The 27,801-nt window shown below is 41.2% G+C and overlaps 3 protein-coding genes across 4 annotated transcripts in view; 2 read left to right on the top strand and 1 right to left on the bottom strand.

Annotated features, from left to right (window-relative positions):
• tmem177 (transmembrane protein 177) overlaps positions 1 to 15,410 on the top strand; it is a 38,507-nt gene extending 23,097 nt beyond the window's left edge. The window contains exons 1-3 of one of the 2 annotated variants that reach the window (XM_008329072.3): positions 13,534 to 13,627; positions 14,057 to 14,314; positions 14,464 to 15,410. In XM_008329072.3, the coding sequence (XP_008327294.1) occupies positions 14,114 to 14,314; positions 14,464 to 15,195 (933 nt within the window). In that variant the 5' untranslated portion in view covers positions 13,534 to 13,627; positions 14,057 to 14,113 and the 3' untranslated portion in view covers positions 15,196 to 15,410. Of the gene's footprint in view, positions 1 to 13,533; positions 13,628 to 14,056; positions 14,315 to 14,463 lie in introns of those variants that run through there. The other variant, XM_008329071.3, reaches the window with a different exon arrangement.
• mrasa (muscle RAS oncogene homolog a) lies at positions 325 to 10,501 on the bottom strand. Its single transcript, XM_008329070.3, has 7 exons — positions 10,309 to 10,501; positions 5,807 to 6,065; positions 5,167 to 5,320; positions 4,691 to 4,790; positions 4,127 to 4,206; positions 654 to 3,567; positions 325 to 615 (listed from the first exon to the last, which is right to left on the bottom strand). The coding sequence occupies exons 2-6, from the start codon at positions 5,997 to 5,999 to the stop codon at positions 3,468 to 3,470; spliced, it is 627 nt and encodes a 208-aa protein (XP_008327292.1). The 5' UTR covers positions 6,000 to 6,065; positions 10,309 to 10,501; the 3' UTR covers positions 325 to 615; positions 654 to 3,467.
• A 1,727-nt stretch (positions 15,411 to 17,137) lies between the features above and the next one.
• Positions 17,138 to 27,801, top strand: part of ptpn4a (protein tyrosine phosphatase non-receptor type 4a) — a 47,456-nt gene continuing 36,792 nt past the window's right edge. Inside the window, exon 1 of the mRNA XM_008329069.3 lies at positions 17,138 to 17,677. The gene's annotated coding sequence lies outside the window, so the exon portion shown is untranslated. The remainder of the gene's footprint in view (positions 17,678 to 27,801) is intronic.

Genomic DNA, 27,801 nt, shown 5'->3' with positions numbered 1-27,801 from the left:
ATTTAGCTGTGATTGAGTGTGGGGTCAGGGTGACCAGTAGGGGCAGGATATGAGGAGATAAATAATCGATAGCTTTACGAGTGATATCCACATCGTCATAAAGTTTATTCATGTTTCTAGTATCAGGGCTACATTGATAAAAAAATAAGATTACAAAATTAAAGTAATACATTTATGAAGATAATGTTGTAATTTCAAGAGAAAAAATCTTAATTTACAACAAAAATTATGATTTTATCCTCTTAAAATTATGACTTGAAGTGTGTGGATTTGGCATCTTTTTACCATCAGTACAAACAAACAAACACACACACAAATGTGAAGTCACATTAATGGTTTTTCTTTATTGAAGTGTAGTCCAACCCTGAGGCTAGAGTTCAAGGCCACAGTTTGTTTGTGCCTGGTCTAGCGCCTCAGTGTGACACAACCAGCAACAACACAACAGACCTGTTCAAAAAAAAAACCACACGACGAGTGATGGACAAAATCCACCTGTTGATTTGATGTCGGTCACGTGGTTTTTCTTTTTCATCCCAGTTTCAGATTATTCACAATTTAAAACAACTGAAAATTCTGTCATTTTTATTAAACTACTGCTTTTTCGATGTGCGCCACCTGGTGTATTAAAACCATGATGACACTATGTGCGCCACCTGGTGTATTAAAACCACGATGACACTCTACTCAGATTATATACTGAAGCTGCTCTTAAGTCTGAGCAGACTAAACAAAAAACAACCTGTCAGTAAACAATGAAACAGAATTAAAACAAAAGTGACTTTTTTCTCGTTTCGTATTTATTCTCTTTGAACTCTACATTTTACGCTAATGTTTTTTTCTTTCACGTTTTTGGTCGACAACATACAGTATTACAAGTCTCTTCACATGATGCTCAACAGGAACCCACTGAGTCCCAACAAAAATATAAAATTCTTTTTTCTTTTCTTTTTTTTTTGTCCAGGTCTGGGACAAGCTGAGGTAACATAGACAGTAATAAATTATTTAGTTGTTTAAAAAACACTATTCAAGAATCATATCAATAATTCTTTTCAATAATACAAAAATGTATCAAACATACATGATGCCATATTTCAAACACGTTACGTTACGTTTTTTTCTCTTCGTGATCCAGAGGTTGTTGCTTCACTGATTCTCGGCCAGAGCTTCCAAACGTTTCAGTCCTCGTCTTTACTCGCTCTCTTTAACAGCAGGAACTCGGTACTGTTTTGCATTCACAGAATATGTCGTTCCACTTCCATGCTGAGTTGTCTGAATTTCTGCTTGGTCTCGACACAACGGAGTTCCTTCCAAATAATTCACTTCCCTCTGACTCTTTGTTACAATTGTCACAGGCGTCAGGCACCAGGGCTGAAACACTAAAGGCCTATTTGCTTTCTTTCTTTCGTTCGTTTGAATTTTTTTTTTTTTTACATTCAAATTGTTTTGTACGTGCCTTTTCTGATTTGGACATGCGAGTAGGAAAGCCAGAAATTTCATTAAAAGTGCAACAAAAAAAAAAATCCCAAACGTATTCCTTCAAGAGACATCGCGGCCAAAACAAAGTAGTCCATGGAATCTTTAGTGCGTTAACAGTACAAGCCATTTCATAGATTATTAACTCTTTCACAGCCACAGACGTGGAGAATCTGTCACTTCGTTCCGTCTTTTTCTTCCACATCTAAACTTCAGCTCTGGAGCTCAGTTATCATGGCTTTAAGCTCTCAGAGCGTCACGTCACGTCACGTCACGTCCTCCATAACTCTGCGTCTGCAGTAAATGCTGCACATGTATTCATACACTGAATGTCTTTTTTTATTTACTTTTTTGTTTTGTTTTTTAACGGGGAACATTGAAGCCGTCGGCCCTGACTTCACCAGGGCAGCGTGGATTAGGTTAAAGTGACGTCACATTCTTTTGGTTAGCGGCCAGTGCAAATGAGCTTCTCAGCCTGTTCTGGCTCGGTATTTTCCGGAGTATTGGTTCGTAGCAGAGCATTAGCTGCGTTTGCCAAAATAATGCAGTTGAGATGACATACTGGTCTGTAGAGCAGGTCGAGTTTCTCCAGAAGAATCTGAGAGCGTAAATATACTAACATGAGTTCAACCAGGTCCTGATCTTATTCCAGTGTCGCTTCGTTAAATTCTTGTCTGCTTTGACCGTCGTTTCTAATCTGAAGTTTTAATCCCACTGTATGGCTTTTACTTTTTGGTCACATTTTTATTCTTTATGGAAATGTTGTTGTCCTCTCAATTTTCACTGGGCGCAGCTTTCAGTTGTCATGAGTGCAGACAGTGCCCTCTTGTGGCTATGGAGCTATGGGGTATATTTTTGATATACAAGTCCCTTCAGAACAGTCACAGGAATGACTTATGGTCTGGAACATACGGTAATTGTCATCATTGTCACCAACGCCACTGGATTATTCAACAGTTCCACTGATAATCAGATTAGGTTTTTTTATCAGCTGTAACACGTTTTTCTACTATAAACCACAAAACATGGAAACACTGACGGAGAACTCTCCCACTGACCTGAATGGAAAACTGCTGTCTGACCTTTGGACCTTCCAGCACTTTTGTTCATACAGTACTTGTGACGGAAGAGACTAAGTAGAACCTAAAGTATCTCTGATATACTGCTGTGTGTATCAATGGGAAAATATCATGTCATTTACTACGGTCTGTAAACAGGGTTACTGTGTGGACACTACTACTACTACTACTGAAGTACTTCACGGTCCGACCCACGTATTTAAACAGGCCGATGCGGCCGGAGCGCTCACTGAACCACCTGCTCCATCTTTTCTTTGACTTCCTCACACCAGCGTCCTTCCACCCTCCCTCTGGTGACCCCTGGAGGTCAAAGTTTCACATGAACCACATGCTAATACTTACACAACTGGCAGTTCACTCAACAACAACAACCTTTTTTTTTTTTTTTTTAACACTGAACCAATCACTGCTGTGGCTTTGTCTCCATCCCCTGTGATCGTGGGGTTGTGGGAGAAGAAAAGAGAAGAAGAGAAGAGGAGCTGACTGATGAAGGTCCACTTCACGGGAGGATCTGATCTGATCCCACTCCTTCATTTTGTTTCCCTTTAATTCACATAAACAGTTCCTGTGTCACGGCGTTCCTGTCGGGAACAGTCCTTCATCTTGTGCCACGTTTGGTAACAAAGTGATGGTGAAGTCACAAGTGTTCAGTTCACTGACACCGTCCTTCTGGGCTTGGATTCAGACAGAAAGAACGAACAGATTAAATCGAGGAAAGAGGCTCTGTGATGTGCTGAGGGGGAAACGGTTCAACGTTCCCGATTCACGTTTCCGTCGTTCCTCAGAATTCCATTCCAGCCTTCCAGCCAAACCCCTCCCCTCCCTCTTGTGCTCCAGTAGCTAACCACTGTTAGGGAGTCGCCTGACATCCAAAGGTGTGTGTAGGTGTGTGAGAGACGGAGAGGACGGGGGAGGTCACAATATGGCACAGTGGAACCTGTGGGAACCCGTGGAACGTTCTGCTCTCCACTTCATCTTCTTTTTCTTCTTCTGGTTCCTCTCAGGAACTTGTTGTCTGTCCAGAAGGAAAAGAAGAGGATTTAAGCCGAGGCTTTTGTAATTTTATTCTTTCTCATGAGTTAGTGTTTGGATGATTCTTTGGAGTAAAACACACCACTTTCTGCAGGCGTGTATACAGTGGTATCAGTATTTGACAAACATGTACTTGTACTTTGTAGCTCTGAACATCTGGTGATGCATTTCTGGCAGAAAAAGTTCTAAGATATTGTCTCATAATATATAGAGAATAATATATTGACCACAAGATGGCAATGTTGTCACATGAAGGTTTCTCTCCTGAGACAGAAAAGCTGTTTCACTCATTCGTCACTTACAGAACTGACACATTTACACCATCAACCTTACACTGAACCACAGTTTCATTTTGTGAATAAAATTGCTAAGACAGCAGTGAAGGACACGGCCGTCTCTACTGCGTCCTTCACTGGAGGACACGAGACAGGAAGTACTTTATGATATTTGAGGATATGCTCCTGTTACGGTTCTGATTCTGGCAGTTCATTTCCACGGTGCAGTTGTTTAACTATGGTTAACGTCGGTGACTGGAGCGTTACCTTATAACTCGAACCAGGTCGTGAAAAGCTTTGTCCACGTTCATGGGCGGATCCTTAGCACTGGTTTCAATATAAGTTATCTGAGGAAGAAACAGTTCAACAAACAGTCAGACAACTCTCTCTAATTTGATCAACATCAGTCATGGTAAAAGTCAACATGGACAGACAGTGGTTAGTGCCCTTGCCTTACAGGTTCTCAAAGTCAGGGGTGGGGCCCATACACGGGGTCGTCCATAATAAGATCAAATAAGTTGAAATAGATTGAATTTCGGGGTCGTCCATAATAAGATCAAATAACAAACGTTAAAATAGATTGAATTCAGGGTTGATTGATTATTTACAACTCGGCTACTCTGGCCTGATAAATATGAACCTCAGGTACCGAACGACTTTTTGAGGAACTGAAAATATAACTAAGCTAATAATAGATGCAGAACCACAGTTTGAACCTCATTCTCTTCACTTCATTGACTTCAGGCTGAATTTTCTGACACTTTTCTGATCAGATTTAAACTCCAGTGCAGTAGGAACAGTATTTGATTTTACTCTCATACTTTTACTCACATTATGTTTTGCTGCCATCTCTTGGCCCTGGTCGGTGGTGACCTTTCTCAGGTGGACCAGGTCAACTTTGTTTGCCACCAGCACCATAGGGAACGCCTCTCTGACAGGAAACAGACGACACACAGAGTAAGGACAGAACCCTCAGTGGCTCCAGAAGAAAACATGGTGGAACATGGTTGTTTTTTTCAGTCCTCTAGACAATGTGTATTTATACTACTTGTGTAGTACACACTTTCAAGTTTTCATCCACCGTCTCTGTCTGCACTAAAACTAGACATTTATCTAACACATTCGGGTCAGTTACTTCCTGTTTTTTTTTTTGTTTGTGAAGTTTAACTTCCTGGTTTGAGCTCTCATCTTTACTGTAGTGACAGCACATTTGAAAAGACAGTGGTTAAATCACAAGAAAATACTGATTTCAAAGAGTAGAACCGGAGTAATACCCAACAGAAATACTCGTACGTGCACAGACCAACCTGTCTTTGACCCGTAGTATGAGTTGATGGAACCGGTCCACGTGTTCAAAGCTGGCCTTGTCTGTGACAGAGAAGACGATGAGGAAGCCGTCCCCTGTCCTCATGTACTGCTCTCTCATGGCACTGAACTCCTCCTGACCTGCAGTGTCCAACACTGGGGAAACAGGGACAAACACCAACCAGTAAACTAAACTGGACTGGTAGTTTACTCGCCCGACACTGACGGTGACTGTCAGTCAGAAGGATGACTTCTGGTAAAACTGGTAAACTGACTAGTACAGAGTTCAGATCTTTATCAGTTACTGTTCAACGCTGACATCTGTTTGGTGAAACAGTAGTGTTGTAGAATATTGATACAAATACCATGACATATTGTGGTATTTCAGTGTGATGATATTAACACCCTTAATAAGTTCTGTTCTGGCTTTCATTTTTTTAACAAACAAATTTTCTAAGCAGGAAGTGAAATAATAATTATCTGATGCCGAGTCATTTCATCCTGAGACATTAAGCCGTAGCCAACTACACATCTCAGAGACGTCAGTTCTCAGACCTGGAGAAGTAAAACATCGGCCCAGTGACCTACTTCTGAACATCGTAACACACACACACACACACACACACCCCCTCCTCTACTCACCATCCAGTATGGCCCACTGTCCGTCTATCTCTGTGTGCTTTAAATAAGAGTCCTCTATGGTGGGGTCGTAGTCTGGCACAAAAATCTTCTGGAAGAACTGGATGGTGAGGGCGCTCTTCCCGACACCTCCATCCCCCACCACCACCAGCTTGTACGTTGGCAGGTTGTCACTTGGCACAGCACTGGTTGCCATGACTACCTGAACCGCCAAAGTAAAGGTGGGAAGTAGGCTAGTAGGTGGCTGATGAGACACACCGTGCTAAAACAGAGAGAGAGAGAGAGAGAGAGAGAGATGTTCAGGTTCTTGGAAGCTGCTTTTTCATCACCATGGAGATGATAAACTGGAGCACGGAGATGGAGAAGGAAGAAGAAAAAAAAAAGAGGAGTCAGGGAAAAACAAAACACAGCACAGTTAAAGTCCATCGAAACAGAACCTGAACTGAACTCTGACCACTTATTATTATTATAATACACACACACACATTCCATCGAAACAGAACCTGAACTGAACTTTGACCACTTATTTATTATTATAATACACACACACACAAATATATAGATGTGTATAAATATACACACACCCATATATATATTATCATATATATGATAAAATTAAAAAACTTCACTTTCTCAGTAGAATCTATATAGTGTTTCATTCGTGTTTCAACTAAAACAAACAAACCACCGGAGTACATAACCTCCAGAGTTTTCACTTATTACCACCAACACACACTCATCTCTCACCCACGCACACATTTCTCCTTCATCCACAAGGAAACAGCTGTCAGCTGGCTCCAGTCCATCCTTTCCTGCAGCACAATTCAGGGAAGGAAGATTTCCTTCCTTTTCAAAAACCAACCAACCAACCAACCAGCAAACCAGACAGCAACAGTCTACCAGGTCCGGCTAAGAAGTTCTAAACCACGGCTCAAATCGTCAGGCAGGAAAATCGTTACGTAACCGCTGTGTTAGCCATGAACTCCACTCAGAAGATGGAGTCGAATGTAGGAAAACAACAAATGAAAGATGCCAGAAATCACACAAGTGACCATACAGTACTGTGTGTGTGTGTGAGTCACACACACACACACACACACACCACTGCTCTCATTCTTTGTGACAAAAATAATCCTCAGACCTTAAACCAGATTCCTTCAGCCGTGGAAACTTTCAGGGAGAAATTTATTACGTGTTCAACCAAAGTCAGTCATTTCTTCAATGCGGCGGCCGACAACATGGCTGCACAGACCGCGCCAGCCAGGGCTACAACGCCTTATTTATAGGATTATGAAAACACTACAGTCAAACTGCTGATGCTCTCCTTTATCGTTTACTGAAATGTCCTGGGTTTAACCCCATCCGCACCAAGGCTGAAATGTCCTGGGTTTAACCCCATCCTCACCAAGGACCCGGAGAACCCGGAGAACTGGATGAAGGGAAAAGATCTGGCAACACTCGTCATTCCTTGAAGAAAAAAAAAAAAAGATGCCTTAATGAAGTGACAAAGACATAATCGAGCAGTGGAGGGAGGGGCTAAAGAGTTTGAGCCAAAACCAGGAAAAGACTCCACTTTAAACAGAGAGTCTTTTTAAAAATGACAAGATTTTTATAAATAAAAATTCCATTTTGACCTGTATTTAAATAAATCGTAAACAAAGTCCAGTGAAGATTAGCTTTGGGGCTTGAAGAGGACCACGGCCTGCATCTTAAGAACCACTGGCCTCAGACTGAGACTAAGAATTAATAATGACTAACTGTTGTTGATTCAGATTGTTTTTTGTTTTTTTAAAAACTCTTCTTCTCCTTTAATAGTTGTAGTTAAAGAGAGCTAGCGCTGGCAGACTGTCAACCTTCCCTCAGTCTTTCCAGTGACATAAAAGTTCTGCTGAGAAGCTGCTGCTTTGGGAAAGGACAGAGACACTTCCTTCTTCACATGGGAACAAAGCAGCAACACGTCTTACAAAACAGGAATAAGGAGGGACACAGAACACACTGTACTGCAGCGCTGATATCAACACTGATTGATTATTCAAAGGAGGTCCAGTGAGTTCACGCCACATTAAACCGTCGAGCCGCGCTCATGTGACGGTGGTTCAACTCCACTACTGTTTGTTTTTTAGTTTCACTTGGTGCTCGTTGTCTGAACTTGGCTTTTTCTGAACTTTAGATAGTTAGGACAGAGACACTTCCTTCTTCACATGGGAACAAAGCAGCAACACGTCTTACAAAACAGGAATAAGGAGGGACACAGAACACACTGTACTGCAGCGCTGATATCAACACTGATTGATTATTCAAAGGAGGTCCAGTGAGTTCACGCCACATTAAACCGTCGAGCCGCGCTCATGTGACGGTGGTTCAACTCCACTACTGTTTGTTTTTTAGTTTCACTTGGTGCTCGTTGTCTGAACTTGGCTTTTTCTGAACTTTAGCTAGTTTAGCAATTTTCTAGTAATAATACTAGACCCCATCTACGAAAGACGGGCCTTTTGTCCAAGCTAAGGGGCGAGGGGAGTTTTGATGCCCAACCATAACCGACCACGGTCCTGTCAGGGCCAGGATGTGAACGGGCAGACCAAAACCATGACCCTTTTGGGGGGGGGGGGCACAGTGGTGGGGTTCACACCTGCCATGCTGAAGGTTATGGGTTTGTGAACCAGCTATTTCCGAATCCCAGGTTGAGTCGCATCAGAAGGGTTCACATACTTTGTCCAATCGCTGTGGAGAACTTTTTCAAACTTCAGGACGTACTAATAAGACAGAAGGTTCTCCCTGGTCGTTCAGATAGAACCAGCTCAAGACCATGTAAATCAAAAACTGGACAAACACTTCACCAAAACACACCATCAACTGTTGAAGGAAGTGAACATTAGTAGATAAACGACTTTATCTACAGCCATTTAATGACCACAGGAAGTAGAGGAGGCAGAGTTTGACATTTAAATGCAGCTACAACAGGATGATCACTGTGGATCTGTAGACGCACTCAGATTATCTGTTGATTTCATTTTCACTGCTGTTAATACTGACTGTCGCTGCTGTGAGTTTCTGGTGTGTCTGTACCTGTGGGGACAATGTTTGATGTTCAAGATTTAGTTTGAAGACACATTAAGATAAAAAAATTCAGATTTTGGCTGCAGTCTATTTTTTTGTGAGGTTGTTCACCAACAGAACATGACAATTTTATAGTAAATAAACAATTTTATTTGAGCCACTTCTGTGACCAGTGTGAACAGAGTTAATGTTAGTCGGCCGTTAACTACAGAAGATGAATTAGTAGATTATAAAAGTCACTGAGAAATACAAAAAAAAAACACCTAAACAACTGTATTTGCATAGTATATGATGTTTTAAGTACTGTAGTATTACTACAGATTTATAGAGTTGTACCTGTAGTACACAGGAGTATTCATCACTACAGGAATATACAGCAGCCTGATGTCAACCTGTAACTTCTACACCTGATCTTTTTTTACTGATGTCAAGAAAGATTAAGGTTTGATATGAGGTTGTATTCACCTTGATTTATGTAGAAAAATAAAAAATATAACATCTATCTACTACCTACTAGTGGTCGGATGTATACATTGTGTTTTTTTTGTTGTTGTTTTTTTAATGACATTCAGGCCTAATGTGGTCCATTTCAGAGTAGCTAAAGAGCCACGTGTGGCTCTGGAGCCACAGGTTGTAGACCCCGAGGTCAGAGAGTATGGAGTGAGGAGACGGTTTCATCAGATCCTCAGAAAACTCAGAGAGTATGGAGTGAGGAGACGGTTCATCAGATCCTCAGAAAACTGTGTGTGTGAGAGAGAGAGAGGGTGTGTGTGTGTGTGTGTGTGTCGGGTGCTTCTCAATGATCTCATCCTATGATTTGATACATAAAGAATCTCTCTGTTCTCTCTGCTCCAGCTGTTTCATCTGAGCACCATCTCTGGACTCAGGCGTTTGGGTTTGAACGGCGGGCAAATACAGTCGTGGTGGAGGGGGAAAAATATATGAAAACATGTCAATATAAATATATTTATGTATGTGTGTGAGCACAGTAGTGGGAATAGCTTTCTTTCCTAAAAGACCAGAACAGTAGAACGGTGTGTTTTTCGCCTGGTCCCGACGGAAAATGTTAAACCCACAGAGGAAGGCCCGTGTGTGGAGAAAAAAAAACCCGACAGTAGCCGCCCCTGAATAACGGATTCTTCAACGGGCTTCATTTCCCTCCCTTTAAAGTTAGAAGCAACAAAACGAAAGAAAAAAAAATTAAAAATGTCCAAATCGCTCGTTCCTCCTCTGTCGACTGTCATGAATCGCGTCATTTACGCTCAGCTAACGGTCCCTGACGTTGCCCTGCATTTTGAATAACAGTAAAAAAATACATAGTTAGCCGGCGATGAACAGTCAGTTGTAGTTTCACCGTTGACATCCACCGTTAACCGTAGCCGTTAGCGGACACAGACACGGACGGTGACCCGTCCTCGGCTCCTCCACACGGCGGCTGTCGTACTCACCAACGCGAGGCGCGCGGCCGAGGACACCAGAACCAGAAGCCCGTCTTCACGCTGACATGTCCCGCCTCACCCCCGTCTCCGTCGGCGTCAAGGCACCGCCGCCCTTTTGCAGCAGATGGGAGTGTGCTCCCAACATCTGCCAAACAATACGCCGAGCAGCAAATCTTTGTATTGCAACAGCTGATACTATTAATAGAAACGCCCCGGAGGGGAGGACCCGCCTGTGTTCACACCGAGAAAACCACAAAATCCCGGTGTTAGCCACGGCGTGAAAACAGTACGTTAGCGTAAAGACACAGTAAACGCTTCGAGTGTCTTTAAAAATATGAATCTTTATTTTTTTATTTTAACATTTGCGGAGACGTAAAACGCACCCCCCCCCCATTTAGCTCAATGGACTGATCCCTGATGTAGCGGACTTCTTTAAAGGAATAGTCCTGTCAAATGAGTCGTTCCTCATTTGAGGGGGGTTAACATGAGTTGTAATGTTTGAAAGACGGTTTGTCTGTCTGTGTGCCGAGTTTGTTCTCTGTTAGTTACAAATAATCTTTATTGTTTTTTTCTTTTACTCGTAATTATAGCTTTTTATTCTTCGACAACAATAATTACCATAAACCACGAATTTAAACCTAGGAAATTGACATTATAATTCGAATTAAATATTAACAAAAGTGTGTTCATATATATTTATATATATATATATTTGATTGCATTAAATCACACCGTTCTCATCCCCATATTTTTTTAGCAGACTGCTAACGCTGGTGTACACTCTCCAGGCCGAGAGGTGGCAGTAGAGTAGTTCATTCACCGGCTGCAAAGAAGATGCATTTAAACGATGAATATAAATAATTAATCAATGGTGATTAATTATTTTGTATCACCCTGTATGACCCCTTTGTTAACGTTACTAAGATAAAAACAAACAAATTAAAAGCATCACATTCATTTCGTTTGGCGTCTTTTGCCCGATGGTGCCGTCCGTGTTCAGTTACGATGCCACAGACAAATGTCATCAGTTTGCTTCCCAGCAGATGATGGGAGGAAGATGTACTCACTCACTGTACGTGAGTCTAAAATCAACCTGGTTGTTTTTTAGACTCAAACACACATTCATCACCAGTTGATTGTCAGTCTTTTATTCATCCTAAGTTTCTACATGGCAACTGTCTTTCTTGCTTAAAGTCACACTCTGGTTAGGATCTTACCTATTAGAACAAAAAGAGAGAGAGACCTCAAGTTCCTGTGTGTATTCTTGTGGTGACATTTTGCAGATCAAAGACATACTTACCTATAAATAATTAAACGTAACCTCTGAGTTGCAATTCAAATTAATGTGATGTAAGAACAGTTTCTGCAGCGACCTCCTTTTCTACATAATGATTGGACTATTATTGACACATTCATGCTGACTGCTATTACCATAAAAATGACATTTTTATGTGTGTTTCCCAACGGTGGGTTCCCCTCCTCAGGAACCACTGTTTTAGGATTGAATGTTATTCGAGAGTTCAGATCAAGGTAATGTTTGAAATATTGCTATTTTTTAAATACATTTTGTGTGTTGTTGTTGTTTGTAACAGTGATCTGTTTATCTCTGTGCACCGACAACCGAACCAGAGGGAAAAAAGGAAGCCCATCAGGTGGAGTCAGTCAGTGGCAGAAATGTTCTGTTTTTCTCAGAAACACTCATCAAAGCACCACAAGCTTCCTCAGCGTGACAAAGGCTTTTATTGATGCAGGCTTCAGACGACTTGCAGGGAGCAATGGAGAGGTGATGAACTGATTGACTGGGTCACTGATTTATTTATTCATGGAGAGGTCACTCAATTGGATTGGACAACCTAATGATTGGATCTTAATTTCAGAATCGATTTCTCCCTGCCTTCTTAATTATCCTAATTCTTTCCCCCCGATGCAGCAGGTGACAAGGTGAGACGGTGTCAACCGGGGGAGCACACACCTTTACGGGAAGCCAAGCAGTTACGTGCAGCGGCATTTGAAACATCAACAACTTGAGTATTTGTTCAGTCTTTTATATAATTCCTAGAAACTTGAAACTCACACCCCGTGTGAAGGACCCTTAAGGATGAATGAGGAGTGTACATGTAGGTCAGTATGTATGAGCTAGAATGTAATGCAGGAGCACATCCAGGAGTCACCATAAAGGAAAAAAAACAGGAATTTGTTGCACTTAAATGTGCAGCAAATTTGCGTGAGAGCTGGAATTACCTGGAGACCACCTGACTTCCAAGGAATCGTTATTGATTTTAACGCAATCTATTTACGCATGATCAAAAATGCTACACTGTAAGATAATCTGTGTTTAAATTGATTTTTTTTCTTCCCCTGCAGCCATGAGAATGAGGTTTCTTCCAGAAGGAGTCAGAGGACGCTTACGATCCGTCGCTGAACTGACACAGCTCTGTGTAGTGCCAGTTCTGTCGGCGCTACATGAATGTCATTAACATTAAAAGCCAGAGTGTTCATTGTGTACCTGTGCTATCGAAGCTGGTTCGTTCTAGATCAATGAATAGACAAATGCTTTTATCGTTGAACATACGATGGAACTGAACTTTAAAAAGAACTACACACTCACATTCTGACTACACTAAAACGGAACGGAACAAAACAAAACATAATTTTCTTTCCTTATAAACCCATGCACACAAGCAGATGCACTTCCTTTGGCTCTTGCTTGTTTCCATGGCGACTGCAGTAAGCTGTTTCTTCGCACTGTGATCAGACCATCTGACATGAACATGAGGCATATGCACATAGACTTGCACTGTCAAGTGCCACGATTGTCAGTTCACACAGTAGTCATTTCAGTTGCTGAATGAACCAGTTTATTACAGAGAGGCTTCATTCACAAAGGTACTATGGCTGAAGGAAATGTTCAGTGATAAGTCAAATTCAGTTTAAAATTAAAATAAATATATATATATATTTATAAATAGACATGGATACATTAGTGTTTGTTATTCTTTGTTTTCATTTTTTTACGGTACGTATTTTTTTAAAATTTGGAATGTTTTTCTGTTATAGCACGTATTCAAAAGCTGAATTTAATCATTGTTTCCACTGACGCGTATTTATGTGATCATTTTTGCAGTTGTTTCAAATGCAGAGTTTTATTAATTTGTTTACTTGCGTGCGGTAAAATTAACGTATTCTCCTAAAATCGCTTGATTATTTGCTGCAATCTGTAAATTTTTTACCGTTTTTATGAAAATGGTTTTACTTCCGCTCTAACCCGGAAGTTAACGATGGCCATGTTTTGGCTAAGCTAAAATTGCCCTTGTAAAGACTGAGCAAAACGTGAGTGTACACAATGTTTATTCTGGTTATAAGGGCGTGTAATATTTTATTTAAAAATATTGATATTATTATTAATATTAAGATTTACCGAAGAAAATGTATTGTATTTCTTACACGTATCGCCGTCCAATGATAGTGCAGTTATAAATGATTTACCAAGCCTTAAACAGTGAAAGTTGCTCCATTCATGTCATTAGATTTCCCTCTGGTTGCTGTTTGTTCTGCCACCAACACGTTACACTCCACAACATCTGCACATGTGTCTGTGTGTGTCCTGGTCAACTGATCACGTCCACTGCACGATATGGACCATGAATCTGACCAACTTTAAGAGCCTTAAATAAAACAGCAGGCTGTTTCTTCATCATGTGTTCAAATCCCAACCTGAGAGTGTGTTTTCATCTCTTTGTTTTGTTTTTGTTTTTTTACAGATGCTAACTGCCAAAGTCTGCTCCGTATAACTGGGGAGAAGTGGAGGACAGACATGGGGTCAGGACTCCTCAAGCTGTTTGCATTTCTTCAGAAACACCGCACCCCCCTGATCATAACAAGCTGTGGCGGTGTGTTCGCAGCCAATATGGTGTATCATGTTTTTCCTGAACATTCCCACCGACGGCTGTACCAAGCCTGGTATAAAGGAGAGCAAGTCCCGCTGTCTGAAAAACTACAGGCACTTTTCCAGCAGGTACTTGGTCTGTTTTAGTATTCTATGTTGAATAATAAATTATATTTCTTTAGCATAGTTGGATTCACATATTTTATTTACAAGAATTGTCATTGAAGTCATTACAGCATTATTCAACTGTAAACAAACAATCTTTTTGCCGCCTGTAGGTGCTGAAGGATTACGGTGTCGGCTCGCCCCAGAACTTCTCTGCCTTTGCCTCCTTTGGGTTCCATCCGGTTGCTGCAGGTGTGCCTTGGTTTCCTGCTGGAGCCCTGATTGGAATCCCAGCAAATTTTAACAGCACCGCCGATGACCCGGGTGGAATCACCAACCGCAGTATATTTATTAATGGAGAAACGGTGGACTGGACTAGCGAGGCGGGCTCTGCCCTGAAAGACTCACTGTTGTTCTCTGAGGACTCACAGAAATTCGCCATCGCCCGAGATGTGGCTCGTTTGCAGTGTGGAGGACCAGTGTTAAACGCCGCCGTGGCCCCACTCTGCCTGGGTGGAGTCTGGATTTACAGCGCCATGCTGAAGCAGATGTTTGGACTCCACGGTGGACCTTTAATTCTCCGTGGCGCTGCGAACGGTTTGTCGCTCTGCCTGGGTTCGGCGTCGTACATAATCTCCATGGAAGCTGTTAGCAACTGGATAGACCGTGTATCAGACAGGCGTGCGGCACAAGTGTCACAGGGTTATGCCAAAGGAGGGTTAGAGTTTTACGATAAGATTCTGTCCAGAAACAAGACGCTGCGTTCCTTAATGGGCGAGAAGGGGAAGGAGGTGTACGCCCCCAGTGGGAACCTGTTTCCTGGTTACGTCTTTCAGTTCAGACACACACCTTACACGTCCAGGAGGAAAGGGATTCTTGACCTGCTGAATGAGGAGAAATCTTGAAAAGCAGGAGGACAGCTGTGCTCAGAAATATAACAAGTTTGAGTGTCACCCATAAGATGAACTATGACTGATGACAGAGGAAAAGAAGAGTGTTGTATGCAAAAAAAGTAGGACAACGATTGTCACTGAATGCTTTAATGAATCCAAAATAATTATGTTTAGCAGCCAATAATGTGAATATGATTGTGAATTGAATAAAATACTGATCTCATTTACGAATTCATCATTTCCTGCCTGGAGCAGCCATGTTCCCGCAGGCTCTTCATAACAAGGCTCAGAAATGCTGGTTTAATTACCTTTATTAATTCTCCACCCAGTGGATTAATCTAAATATAAAAGCCTGTAATTAATTATTCTTTAATAAGACATGCATTGACAATTATTACATCATTGTCCTCAGAGGCAGCTGTTTCACAGAGTTCAAATCTACCCTGTTCACGCAAGGTTACTTTTTCTTTAATTTCTTTTTTTTTACCAGAGAATAGATTCTCTACATTTACAGTGCAGAATCAGATGACTGCTGGTTTGAATCCCCTCCCTGGGAGGACAGTAGTGTGTAAAGCAATCACCCACTCCCTTGGTGCATTTCCAAAGTGCAGCCCACTGCCCCTGTGTGTCTTCACAGATGGTTTAGGGGTGTGAATTCACTTTTGGGGATTAACAGAGTACTGAAAGTAAAAAAAAAAATAGAAGTTGCATATTCTGATCAATTATAAATCAAATGCATTTAACAGAACCCAGCGGGACAGCGAGCAAGTCAGAAAATCTCTTCTGTGTTTGTGCCCTTGAGAAAAATGCTGATTTAGTTTAAAACCAGTGCTGATGCAGCAAATTTAAGATGTCAACATCCTGCCGCCCTCAATGAGAAATGATTTTTTTTTTAACCTAGAGTGCCCTAGTCATAAAGGTCGAACAAAAACTGTTTATTCTGTGAATAAAGACAACAAAACCTTTTGGAAAGACAAACAGAAACACTCAACAGTTTATCTGACAACAGAGTGGGCTTTCATAAAAGTGTATCACCAACACTGAGCTCGTTGTCTCTGCTTCATTTGCTCACTTCATTGTTTTCACCACACTGATGGGTGTACAATGACCCATTTGTGCGCCACTGGCGGTTAGTTCCTTTTGTAGCCACTCGGGGGCAGTATAGCCCACATCACCATTCACAATTTGGCTTTCATTTACTGTTGTGTATGAATGATGGAGATACATGTGCGTTCAAGCTAAATGGACGAAATCGGAGTGTAATGTGTTCATTCATGTGATAAATACGAAGGAGTTTGTAGTTTTGGTCCCGTTTTCGGAACAAGAACTCGTCCTGTCAGAACTGGTAGCACTCATGGGTAATTATAGCTTTAGTTTAAACTTGAGCTTCAGATATTTAAAAGTTTTAATTTCCAGATTATTATAAGTTTTCTTGTTTCTTAAAGATTCATCTGTACATGATCTGATAAAACTGAAAGGTCGTGTTCTTTTCTCAGACTCCTCTCTAAAAATCAGAAAGATATAAAATGGGTGACTCCAATATTCTGTAGAAATACTACTTGTACTACTTGGTTAACTTTTGATTTTGACCATTTTATTTAATCTCAATGTATGTGTGGACAGTAGTTTACTTTACTCTTATTCCTAGAATACCACTAGAGGGAACCCAATTGCCACCAGTGGTATGCGTACCATAGTTTGAGAACCACTGTAGTAGTATTATTATAATACGAGCAAACTAAAGTATCGGACTTACATAAGATTTTTTTTTTTTGAATATACAATTTCGCCATATAGGAAGTACACAGTATCACTGTGTCGTTCTGTCCTTAAAACGACATTTATGTGGGATGTGGGATTCTTTTTTTTACCAGGGTGCGTTTGAAAACAAATAGCGCGCCTCCCGTTCCGTGGCCCCGCCCCCGAGCGCTCGGCTGCGCCATTACGTCGCAGCACTGATCATTGCCGTGGTGCAGGCAGCCAGGCAGGCGAAGCAGCTGCACCGAGAGCAGAGCAGAGCTGACAACAACAGGCAGAGCTTCTTGTGGGAAAGTCACACACGCAACGTTTGCTATTTGGCTGATTTTAGGTCCAATCTAAAGTGCTAGCGTTTTATTTTGATTGCAGTCCACTGTTTTTTGTCGCACGCTTGGGATTATTTTTTCACATTCGTTCGTCCTGAAATGACTGATGGTCGCCTGGTTTAGCCAATGCTTACTGCGGGGGCTCCTGTTTTGTGGATTATCTGTCGTCGCCGAGCCCGTCGCATGGTCGAGCCCGAAGGAGGCCCCGCTCTGCTGGATGGATGTGTGTGAAGCAGCGCCGGAGTCCCAGTACTGATGAAGACGGTGATAGTGATGATGCTCTGGTTTCGTCGGCAGTGGCTGAACTAATCTTGTATGTTCGGGCTAAATTGCCCCAACTCCAACCATTTCCTCACCCAGCAAACATTCTATTGCTTAAAAACTGGACGCCCCTGGAGCAGTTTATGACGGTAAGAGACGCAGCCGTCCACAGGCCACCAGCTCTCACAGCCGACTGACGTTAGCTCGCTCAGCTTAGCCTCTATCGCTGTCACTTCGAACCAAGTTGCTGGCGCACAGCTAGGCGAGCTAACATTGCGAAACAGGATTGGAATAGTGCTAGTGTATCTATGGGCTGCGGTGAAATTACCCATGTGTCTTTTCGAGTGCACCCGTCACAAACACGAACACGCACCGAAAAGAAAAAAAACAACAACAACATTCAAACCCTAAACCTTAAAACCCGGGGTTTTGTGTGGTTACCATGTAAGCTAGCTGTTTCCTAAGCCCATTCAGTATCTCGCAGCTCCCGCACATTGGCAGCTACAGTGTGCGCAGTATTCGTGGAAATTTCTTAAAGGTTTATTATTAAATCAGTAAAACTTCCTGTAGTGGACACATGTAATTCAATTAACTATGCCGTCAAGGGCTCATTCATTCTTCAGAGCACAATAAGCCCCTTTAATGAGCAGGCTAACGTCCATAGGAACCAGTGGAGCATCGTTTGTGTTGAGACTGTGGCTTTAAATATGACGTAGCTTTTATCATATGCAAAAGCTTTAAAAAAAAAAGAGAGAATAATAATATTAATAAACTGTAAACAGTATTTTACTTCTACTATATCTGTATTATAGTTTCAGAGTTTCGTATAAAAAGGTATATGAATAAAATGTTATTAATTTATTAATTTTTAACATTTTATACACCTTAAGTCAAACATTTTAGTTTATATGAATAAAATGTTATTAATTTATTACAATACAGCACATTTTTACACCTTAAGTCAAACATTTTAGTTGTTTGTTTTTTTACTTGAGCACTGAGCAAACAGAAAACTAAGAGCCTGAATAATAATATATTCCAAACAGTCATATTATACCTAATACAATATTATAGTATAACAGAAGTAGCTGTTATATTATAATGACAAAAGGTGCCGTTTAAAATGACTTTACTGGTGTTTTTATGTGTGTATGCTGAGCTTGGAGTAAGTGTATTTTCTAATTGAAGTAGTTGCAGTACTTCTCCGTAGAAACCACCAGGTCAGATCGTGACATTTACACAACATCAATGCACCGTTTTAACAAGCTGAAGACCATGTATTGGTTTGACTGTGTCAGAATGCAGTGGCTTGTTGTTCTACATGCTGTGGTTCTGGTGTGGTGTATGATACTAGAACCACAGCATACTGTATATCTGTAGGAGACGTTACTCAAACTTACGTAATGTGCCTTTAACATTTAACACAATAACACTGTTTCTCTCTCCCAGAATGCTCTATGTTCACAATAAGATAATACCTAATGGTGTCTATTTAAAATAATACAAATGTTTTTACCCATTGTTCATTTGTGAATGCCCTCTTTTTTTAAATGCAGCTTTTCATTCAAAGGTTCTAATGTACACTGTGTGTCACATTCTGGAAGCGTCACAGCGGCGGGCCTGTGCCTGCGTGGATAAGCTGCTTACTGCCCCTCGGTACCCATAATAAATAGTTCATTGTTTTTTTTCTCTCTGGTAAAGACAACGACAGGAGCGAGTGTGCGGTGGAACAGCAGCTGTTAACTGTGCGGTGCTCAGTAATGGATGTGATGGCTGTGCTGTGATGAGGCATCCTCATTTTTTTATTTTTTTCTCTTCCTCTCGATGACGTAATCCTCCACCATCCGTACCACATCTTTTGGGTCGCAGTCAGTTTCTGCGCTGCCTGCTGTTTGCCAGTCTGCTGCTGCTGCTGCTGCTGCTGCTCATGTCATATGGACACTGCTTTGTTCTGTTGATTTGGCCTGTGTGTCTCTGCCTCTGCTGGTTGTTTTTGTTCTTATTCACTACAGCCATTTAAAAACATAAGGATCCAGTGGCAGTGGTGTCCAGGGTTTGAGTGTGAGTCACATCCCAGAGCAGGGCATTGTAGAAATCGAACATTGATGGCCTCACTTTAAGGAGCTACAAAACAACTGAACCTCTCACTTTAAGGAGCTACAAAACAACTGCCCCCACTTTTGAAGGAAAAAAAACATACGCCAAATACGGACATTATCATTGTAATAATAATTATTATTTAAGATACTTTGAAGGAAAAACATACGCCAAATACGCACATTATCATTGTAATTAATATAATTATTTAAGATACTTTGTTGTAAAGATAAACCAACATTTTCCGTCCATTGTTCAACCATCAACGATCCATTAAAGTTGAACTTTTCTTGCAGTAGTTTCTCTCTGTCCGTCGATCAAATCCATCTAATAATGTTCCTCTAACCTCATTAGCTCGTTCAGACGTTATCCCACACCCCGTCGTCTCTTTCCTCGTTTCACTCCTCCCTTTAACCACTCTCACGCCCCGCAGGTGAGGCGAGCCTCTACCTTTGAAACCCCCTCCCCTGGAGGCAGCAGACGACGGAGCTCAGCTCAGATCCTGTAGCTGAGTTTACTAGAAAAAAAAAGTCTGGAGTCTTCAGAAGTGTGTGCTGGGACCCCTGGGGGTCCGTGAAGTGGAAAGAATCTCAGCCCACTGGCATAGTCTGTACATCCTGTGTAACTTCACTGGGTTTTCATAGAATAGGATACACCCCCCACCCCCCCCCCCCCCCACTCCCTCCCTGAATGACTCTGACCCTGTGTTTGTGACCTCGTTCACCTACAGGGGGAAGTACACAGTTTTGCTCCATTATTACCTTTTTTTTTCACCATTGAGCATAGAGCCCCCCCCCTCCTTTGAACCATAGGTGGTGTTGTTGCATCTAAAAGGGCCCAGGTGTTATTGACCTGAGATCACAGCACTGGTAGCTGCACTAACAGTGGTCTGGGTGGAAGAACCTACGTTGATGTCAAGAGGAGGAAAACACATTTGTCCTAATTCAGTTTTATTCAGCAGTCCAACGTTTGTCATTTTATATTTTAAGGATAATTATCACTTAGGTTTTTGTGCAGTGGCAATGCTGGAGGCCTAATTTGGTACGATGACTTAACGAAGCCATGATATTCTGTCTGCTCTGTTGTCTGACAACACCGGCTGCACCTTTAGTACACGCTGCAGTGTCCTAATAAAATAATTGTAGTGATTACAGATCAGATTGTTCCTCTGACCGATAACACCGTCAGACATGAAATTATTATTTTCATGGTGGGAGTTAGATGTGCCACATGGGAGAGAGAGAGGGGGAGAGAGGGGGAGTAAAGTTTTCTTGAAATAAAACTTGTTTCCTTAATAGAAACACGGCACCGATTGATTTCAGTCAGGCGGTCGGAGAACTGTGGTGGACGCAGTCGAGAATCTGGACCTCAGCTGACAGAGGTCAGCGTAGCAGCCCACACGGTCAACATAGCAGCCCACATGGTCAACGTAGCAGCCCACATGTGAACATGGTGTAGACGTGAGAACGGGCGGGGCTGCGGGGGGGTAGACTGGGTGTTTTTTTTGATGTTAACTCGACTTCCTGTGCCTTTTGTACGTGTGATTATACGCCTCTGCGTGATCACCATTTGATTTTGTTGATAAAGATAAGTTTGAGTTTGGAGATAAAGTCGGAGAGGCGAGGTTGGCGTGGTTCAGACGGGTGTTGAGGAGAGATTAGTGAGGAGTCAGAGGAGACGAGGAGATGATTCATGACGGACGACTTTGTGACAAATTTAGTTCAACCTCCTTTGACCTCTTAGTGTTTATTAAACTGAATGAATTCATGTTTCCTACAACAGACATTTGTTATTTTTATTGATTTGTTATTGATTTATTTTCCGTTGGGGAATCATGTCACTGGAAGGGCCGCAAAAAGTTTGGGCTAATTTTCAGAATTATTTTTCATTTCCTGAGAACTCGGGGTAATAACTGTGGTGGTTAAAGTGAGTGGGGTATTTAACAAATATATTTAAATTCTTGTACTTCAGAGTATGGTAACAACATGAAAACATCCATCAACTGGACGACGTCGTTGTTGTTGTTGTTGTTGTTGTTGTCGTTGTCGTCGTCGCTCTTCTCCAGGCTTCGTCACTCACTCTCTCCGTTTCCAGTTTGTCTCGATGTCAGGCAGGTTCAGGCTCAGTTCAGGCTCAGGTTCAGGCTCAGCGTTGTGTCAGCAGCTCCGACCTGCTGTGAAGTGACGGCAGCGTGAGTCCAGGGCTTCAGGCCAGATATATTATCAGTGTTTAAAGATGGCAGCGTCTGCATATCTCATGTTAGTAGACCTGGGGTCAGAGCCAGAAGTACTTGGAACTTTCTTTTCTGTCACCTGGTCGTGTCAGATTGTCAGTGTTTTTTGTTTTTTTTTTTAATTTATTTTTACACCCGTGACCTGTAGAGAAAAAACTGGAACAAAACCACCGTGACATATTTGGACTTCTTTTTCTTTATAGCTCATAGCAGCAGTACAAATTGAAAACCTTTATCTCCATGATATATTAATATTTCGGTGCAATATATTGTGCTAATACTATTGTTCGTAGTTGTTATGTACCACACGGGGCAGTAATTAAAAACGTTGGCCAACATCGTAGGAGACTGAAGCGGCTCGATTAACGTTCACGGCCCGTGAGTCGTGCAGTGCTTGAATTAAGAGAGTGGAACCGTAGCACATTAAAGGCTTAATCAATCATTGATGATCAATGGGTGTCAGATGAATAAAATGCACCAGTGGTCGCCTGACAAATGGGGGCAAAAGATAAGGAGACAGGAAAGGCCGACAGAAGATTTCTGGAGGAAAGTGTTTAGTGTCACACATGGTTGTTGTTGGTTGTACTTTTATTTTTATGTTTTTGAATCTTGTTTGTGCAAAGTCATTGAGTAAAAGATAAATTAGTTTGGTACCGACTTCCTGAACTGTGAACAACGTTTTATAGAAAACTGGTTTGCAATTTTGTGTTGATAATTAACGACTTCACTCCGCTCGTCTTCTGATGCTGTTACAGTTGTCCCGCCCTCTGTTTTTCATTGGCTCTCGGGAGCGCAATTTGTAGTTGCTCCAGTGATCGGTTGACACATGGTTTGCGTCTAAATTCAGCCTGAAAATTTCAAACATGTTTGACGGCGACTAGTCTTTACCCTTTACAAAATAACTGATGTTTATACCAACTAGTCAATGTCCTCAACTAGTGACTGGTGCAGACTTTTAACATTTTTAAATTTTCAAAATAAAACATTTTATTATTCTGAACATTATCAGATTTTCTCATATCCTTTTACTTTCTATGAAGAAAGTAAAGGATTATTTTTAAATGAAGTAAATTAGTACATTTTTTTTCAATGTCCCACTGCGGCCAATGTCAAAAAACTTATGGACCAGTACCAGTCCCCAGATCGGGGGTTGGGCACCCCTGTCTTAGAACACGGACTTATTTAAAACCTGCTGCAGTCCAAGATGGAACATGTGATTTAGACGTCAGATTTTCACCATCTCCACCATCTGTCACCTTTGTTTAACTTTCTTTCTCCACCTTAAAGAGACTTTGTTTTCCAACCTCCACCTTTACACACCTCAGGTATGCGAGTACAGCTGGCTTATGGCCTCCCCTGTTATGCTGGAGTGAGTGCATGTTTTGGCTTGCTCCGTTCCCTCTCCTTCACCCATCCTTTTTCATGCAGAAACTCCTCGACTCCTCATGCAGATTTACACCTTTTCCTAAAGGTGAATTTTACATTTTAGTCTGATTCTTGTTTGACCTGAACAAAGCGCACGTTAGTGCCTTTTTTTTTATATGTTTTGGTGTTTCCATGGAAACAGCTTGAATACCTTAGCAGTGGAAAGGTCAGAGCTGTTGAAGAAGAACAGGACTCGACCAATCATTGACTGTTTGTTATCCTGTTGTCTTGATCACTCCTTACCTGCTGTTCTGATGTGGTTACAGTTGTATCTGTTACACACTGTAGCTAAAGGTAATTTATTGCCTCTCAAGGTAAACATTAGTGGTTGCGGTCAATTTAACCCGTTGTTTGTGTTACTTAAAAAGCTAGAACTTGTTTTCAGTGAATATTTTTTAGAAAATGATTTGATCTATTACTTACAAACAAAAAAAAACATGTTAAAATACATATTAATTCACACTTTTGTTTGCTAATATTTGGCCCACTGCTTACACTAACGCATAATCCAACCCTGTAGGTGGCGGTAATGCATCATTAGCTACAACAGTCCTGGTACAGACTCCAGAGCTAACGTTAGCTACAACAGTCCTGGTACAGACACCAGAGCTAACGTTAGCTACAACAGTTCTGCTACAGACTCCAGAGCTAGCGTTAGCTACAGAGTACTCCTGCATCGGTTCCAGCCTCCATTCCTGTTTTCACTGTTTATTTTTGTCCCCCGTGCTTGAATCCGATATTGTGTTTCTCCATATTTACCGTCGGTCAACAGATGGTGCTGAACGTAGACGTGTGAACGTGTCATCGCTGTATGTGAGATGATGTAGATGCAGGGAGAAAGGATCACGAACACGTGTAGAGAGATCTGGTTACTCAAGCTGAGGGGCATGTTTCAGAGAAGGGCGTGTCCAGCCATGTGAACCTGGATTCCTCTGATCACCACACTCTAGACTTTTCTGTTGACCTGGGGCCTTAGGAGCCCAAGAACAAGAGCGTGGTTTTTTTTTTTTTTTGTAACTTCTCCCCAGTTTGGACTTTCCTTTCAGCCTGGAGCTGCAGTGTCACCAATTTATTTATTGACTCACCAGATAGTCTCAGTATGGGACATTTATTAACCGGGGTGAGTTGAAGAGTTGTTGGATTAAAGGAAATAACACAGGTGTACAGTATCTCCTCATATACGTCAGTGCTGTTTGTTTGTACGTTTCTGTAGGAAGTCGTTGACCCCAGGTCACGACCTTCTTCTTTGTTTGGTCTAAGGACTGAAATCCACTTCCTCCAAATGTTCTTTCTCTTTTGGAACAAGAAATCAGATTGTGTTAGTTCAAAACCACTTCCATTAAAAACAAAACCAAAAGAAAATCCACTTTAACTTCATTCAAGTTTGGTTGAAATGTTGTGATGTTAAAGTTCATCATTTGTGAGGCTTAAATAAAAACCTGATCTAATTAAAGCTAACGCAGCTCAGCTCCAGGTATAAACGTTTGGAGACGACACATCCACCTGTGTCTCTTTTTTTTGGTGTATTTTTAAATGTGTTTTTTTAGTATTAGTAAAACTTCACAGAAAGCAAAATTAAATCTCTTTATTTAAATTAAACCCTTTTTTTTATCTTTCTCCCTGAGAAACAACCAATGTTATGATGCCTACAAAAAAAAAAAAAGAAAATCATCAAGTCTTTGATTAACGGTAGTTTATAAACCTCCGAAATCCTGACCCTTATAACCTGTGTGTGGAAACATCGACCCCCGAACAGAACATGACAACAAGACTGTGTGTCTGTGTGTGTGTGTCTGTGTGTGTGTGTCTGTGTGTGTTGTGCAGAAGTCGACAGCCTCGCTGCTATTTTGTGGTCCGAGTGATCCGGCTGGGAGGCGGCAGTGAGGGATAATAACAGAAGCCGTTACATTCTTGTGGTCCGCTCTTTGCTGCTCATCGTTTTTGTTTCGTCTTTTGCAGCCGCTGGGCCGGTACAGATAGTGCGAGTAAGAAGACAATACATGACATTTTTGGAGGGTGAATAACTTTTACCTCCACAGGCTGAGTCTCCACTGAGAGCAGGGGCAATCATTTTACCCCACTGTCTCGGCTCAGCAATGTTCCCACAGAGTATTGGCAATTACAGGCGCAGCGTGGAGGCCGTGAATTTAAGAAACGGAAACGGAAAAACGTGTTGCATTTAGTTGTTGGTGGGGAAATAAAAAAAACAAGTCAAATTAAAAAGAGGATTTGTCATTTTATTGACTTATTTTGAATTAAATAGCAGTTTTCTGACATATTTAAATTAATTTAAAAAAATCCAATTGTAATCGATTTCAATTGACAACTGAGTGATTCTAAAATCCAATATATATAAAATAAAAAATAGAATAAATATTCTACAAAATTTTATTTACATTTACTCTGATATTGATGGACATGTTATTTGCATTAATTACTGTAAATATTTTTTCATTTTATTTACTAACAGCCTTACTGTATATGACACAATTAACACATTTTTTAATGCAAATTAGTATTTGTTGGTGTTTGATTTAATGCATAAACAAAAAGATTACATTAAAAATTTAATCAATCAATTTTTTATCTTTCTTCACATCTGACTACTTCAGTGGGTCCCAAATTTTTTTTGGGGGCAGGGGGTCAAATTAATAAAAAATTAATTATTGCCACTGAAGTTGAAAAATAAATGTATTTTATTTTTCCTCTTCTGCAGGAATTTCAGCGTATGTCAAGTACAGCGTTTTGAATAAATTACTGCAGTTTTGAGGCAGCAGCTACATGTGCGTTGACTCGGGGGGTGGGGGGGGTGGGGGCACTCGTCTACCTTAATACTAGGACAAGAAAACGCAGAACAAACGACTGTTTTTTACTGCCTCAGGTTTGTCAGTCCCAGCAGCCAAGCGTGTTTTCTGCTGTGGAGCCCACGGTGCAGCGGTGTGCGCTCTGACTGTCAGACGGGCCCACGCTTTCCTGTTTGGCCTTTGTTTGTCAACCACCTAGTGTTCCACGCACCTCTGTCTCTGTGTCTCTGCACACTCGCTCGCTCGCTCGTACGTCGACGTCACCTCGTCTCACGCCCCACCCACACTCATTTACTCGTTCACACGTTTGTGTTTGATCAGCAACCACAGTCAGATAAACTCTGTCTCTCAGGTGGACAGTGATGGAGTCCAGCTCCAGTTCACTGTGGAGTTATTATTATGGGTTTGATTCTGGGCCTTAAATACCTCATATATAATAAACAGCCTAAAAAGTCTGTCTGACTGACTCGGGGTTTGACCTGGTAATGTTATGGTTTGACCTATTTGACCTTTGATAAAATATTATAGCATCTATATAATTATATTTCCACCAAATCAGGCCACAAACGTAGTACATTGTGTCGTTGGAAGTAACAAAGTTGCACCGAGTCGACTGCCTTTGTCAAAAATGAGCACCAGGTTTATGTATTTAAAAAAAAAAAAGTATATATAAAAACAAAATATGCATGTTTTAAATTTTTCTGTTGCATGTTTTAAAAAAATATATTTTTAGATGGTATTTTAAGCTCATGGTACTTAGGTGAAACCGTAACATTTCCCAGCAGGGTGTGTAAATGACAACATTCTTATTAGCAACACAAAACACGTTTCCTTTTCATTTGAAGGTACCTCATTATTAGTCTCTTTCAAATGTTGTATAATTGTTAAAATTGTTGTTGTTGTTTATTTTGACACACCCTAGAAAATACACACACACAGTCATTACACACATACGTCATTAATGTATATATAACTATTTTTCAGTTTTTTATGACCGTCACCTTAGAAGCCTTTAAGAGGTTTGTGTAAATGATAACGTTGAGGGTTGAGGGTCAGACGCCCATATACAGCACACATGGTCGGTGTCAGTGCAGCGGTTCTGCCCAGCAGTGATTGGTCTCCGGGGAGCTTTACATCCTAAAGAAGAGCCTAATTAGGTTGTTGCCTATTGATCCAACTCTGCCTCCTGGTGGTGCTGAACGTTTCTTCAAATCTAAACATTGACCAGAACAACATGTAGATAAACATCGTCTCTTAGATACGTGCGTTTGGTTACACGTGTACACGTGTGTAATGTGTCGTTCCATTATTCAGTGTACATCGTGAAATGATCTTAAGGTCTTAATGTAATACGTGTACTATTTGTAACAAATACTTGGAAAATACTGATAATATTGCCATATTCTCATGTTATATTTCACAGCAGCTCCCTGAGGCGAATACTAAACAAAAATATTCCAGAAACTAGAGCGAGTGATAAGGAACCAGCGTTCATGGCAGAGAGAGTGTGTATCTGATGATGGACCAATCAGCTGTCAGTGTGGGCGGGGTTTGTCTAGCACTGGATGACTTTATTTACTGTGTTCTGGAACATCATGGCCCAGAAACAAAGATTTCACTGAAGGAAACTCTTTTCAGTAAAGATAAAAAAGATCGACCTCCTGGAAAAAATGACTTTTTGTTGGTGAGGAAGTTCTGTGTCGGTGACTGGTGG

Source organism: Cynoglossus semilaevis, chromosome 16 (genome assembly GCF_000523025.1).
Source record: "Cynoglossus semilaevis isolate Cse_v1.0 chromosome 16, Cse_v1.0, whole genome shotgun sequence".
Classification (NCBI taxonomy): domain Eukaryota; kingdom Metazoa; phylum Chordata; class Actinopteri; order Pleuronectiformes; family Cynoglossidae; genus Cynoglossus; species Cynoglossus semilaevis.
Note: the sequence above shows the minus strand (reverse complement) of the source record. Positions and strands in the feature narration are given on the sequence as shown.

Bases quoted from the DNA above. Each gene is read 5' to 3' on its own strand.
- mrasa (XM_008329070.3), bottom strand. From the start codon at position 5,999: ATGGCAACCAGTGCTGTGCCAAGTGACAACCTGCCAACGTACAAGCTG. The intron at 5,321-5,806 runs GTGAGTAGAGGA...CTGTTTCCCCAG, and splicing joins ACAGTGGGCCATACTGGATG to TGTTGGACACTGCAGGTCAG. The intron at 4,207-4,690 runs GTGAGTAAAAGT...TTTCTTCCTCAG, and splicing joins AGATGGCAGCAAAACATAAT to ATAACTTATATTGAAACCAG.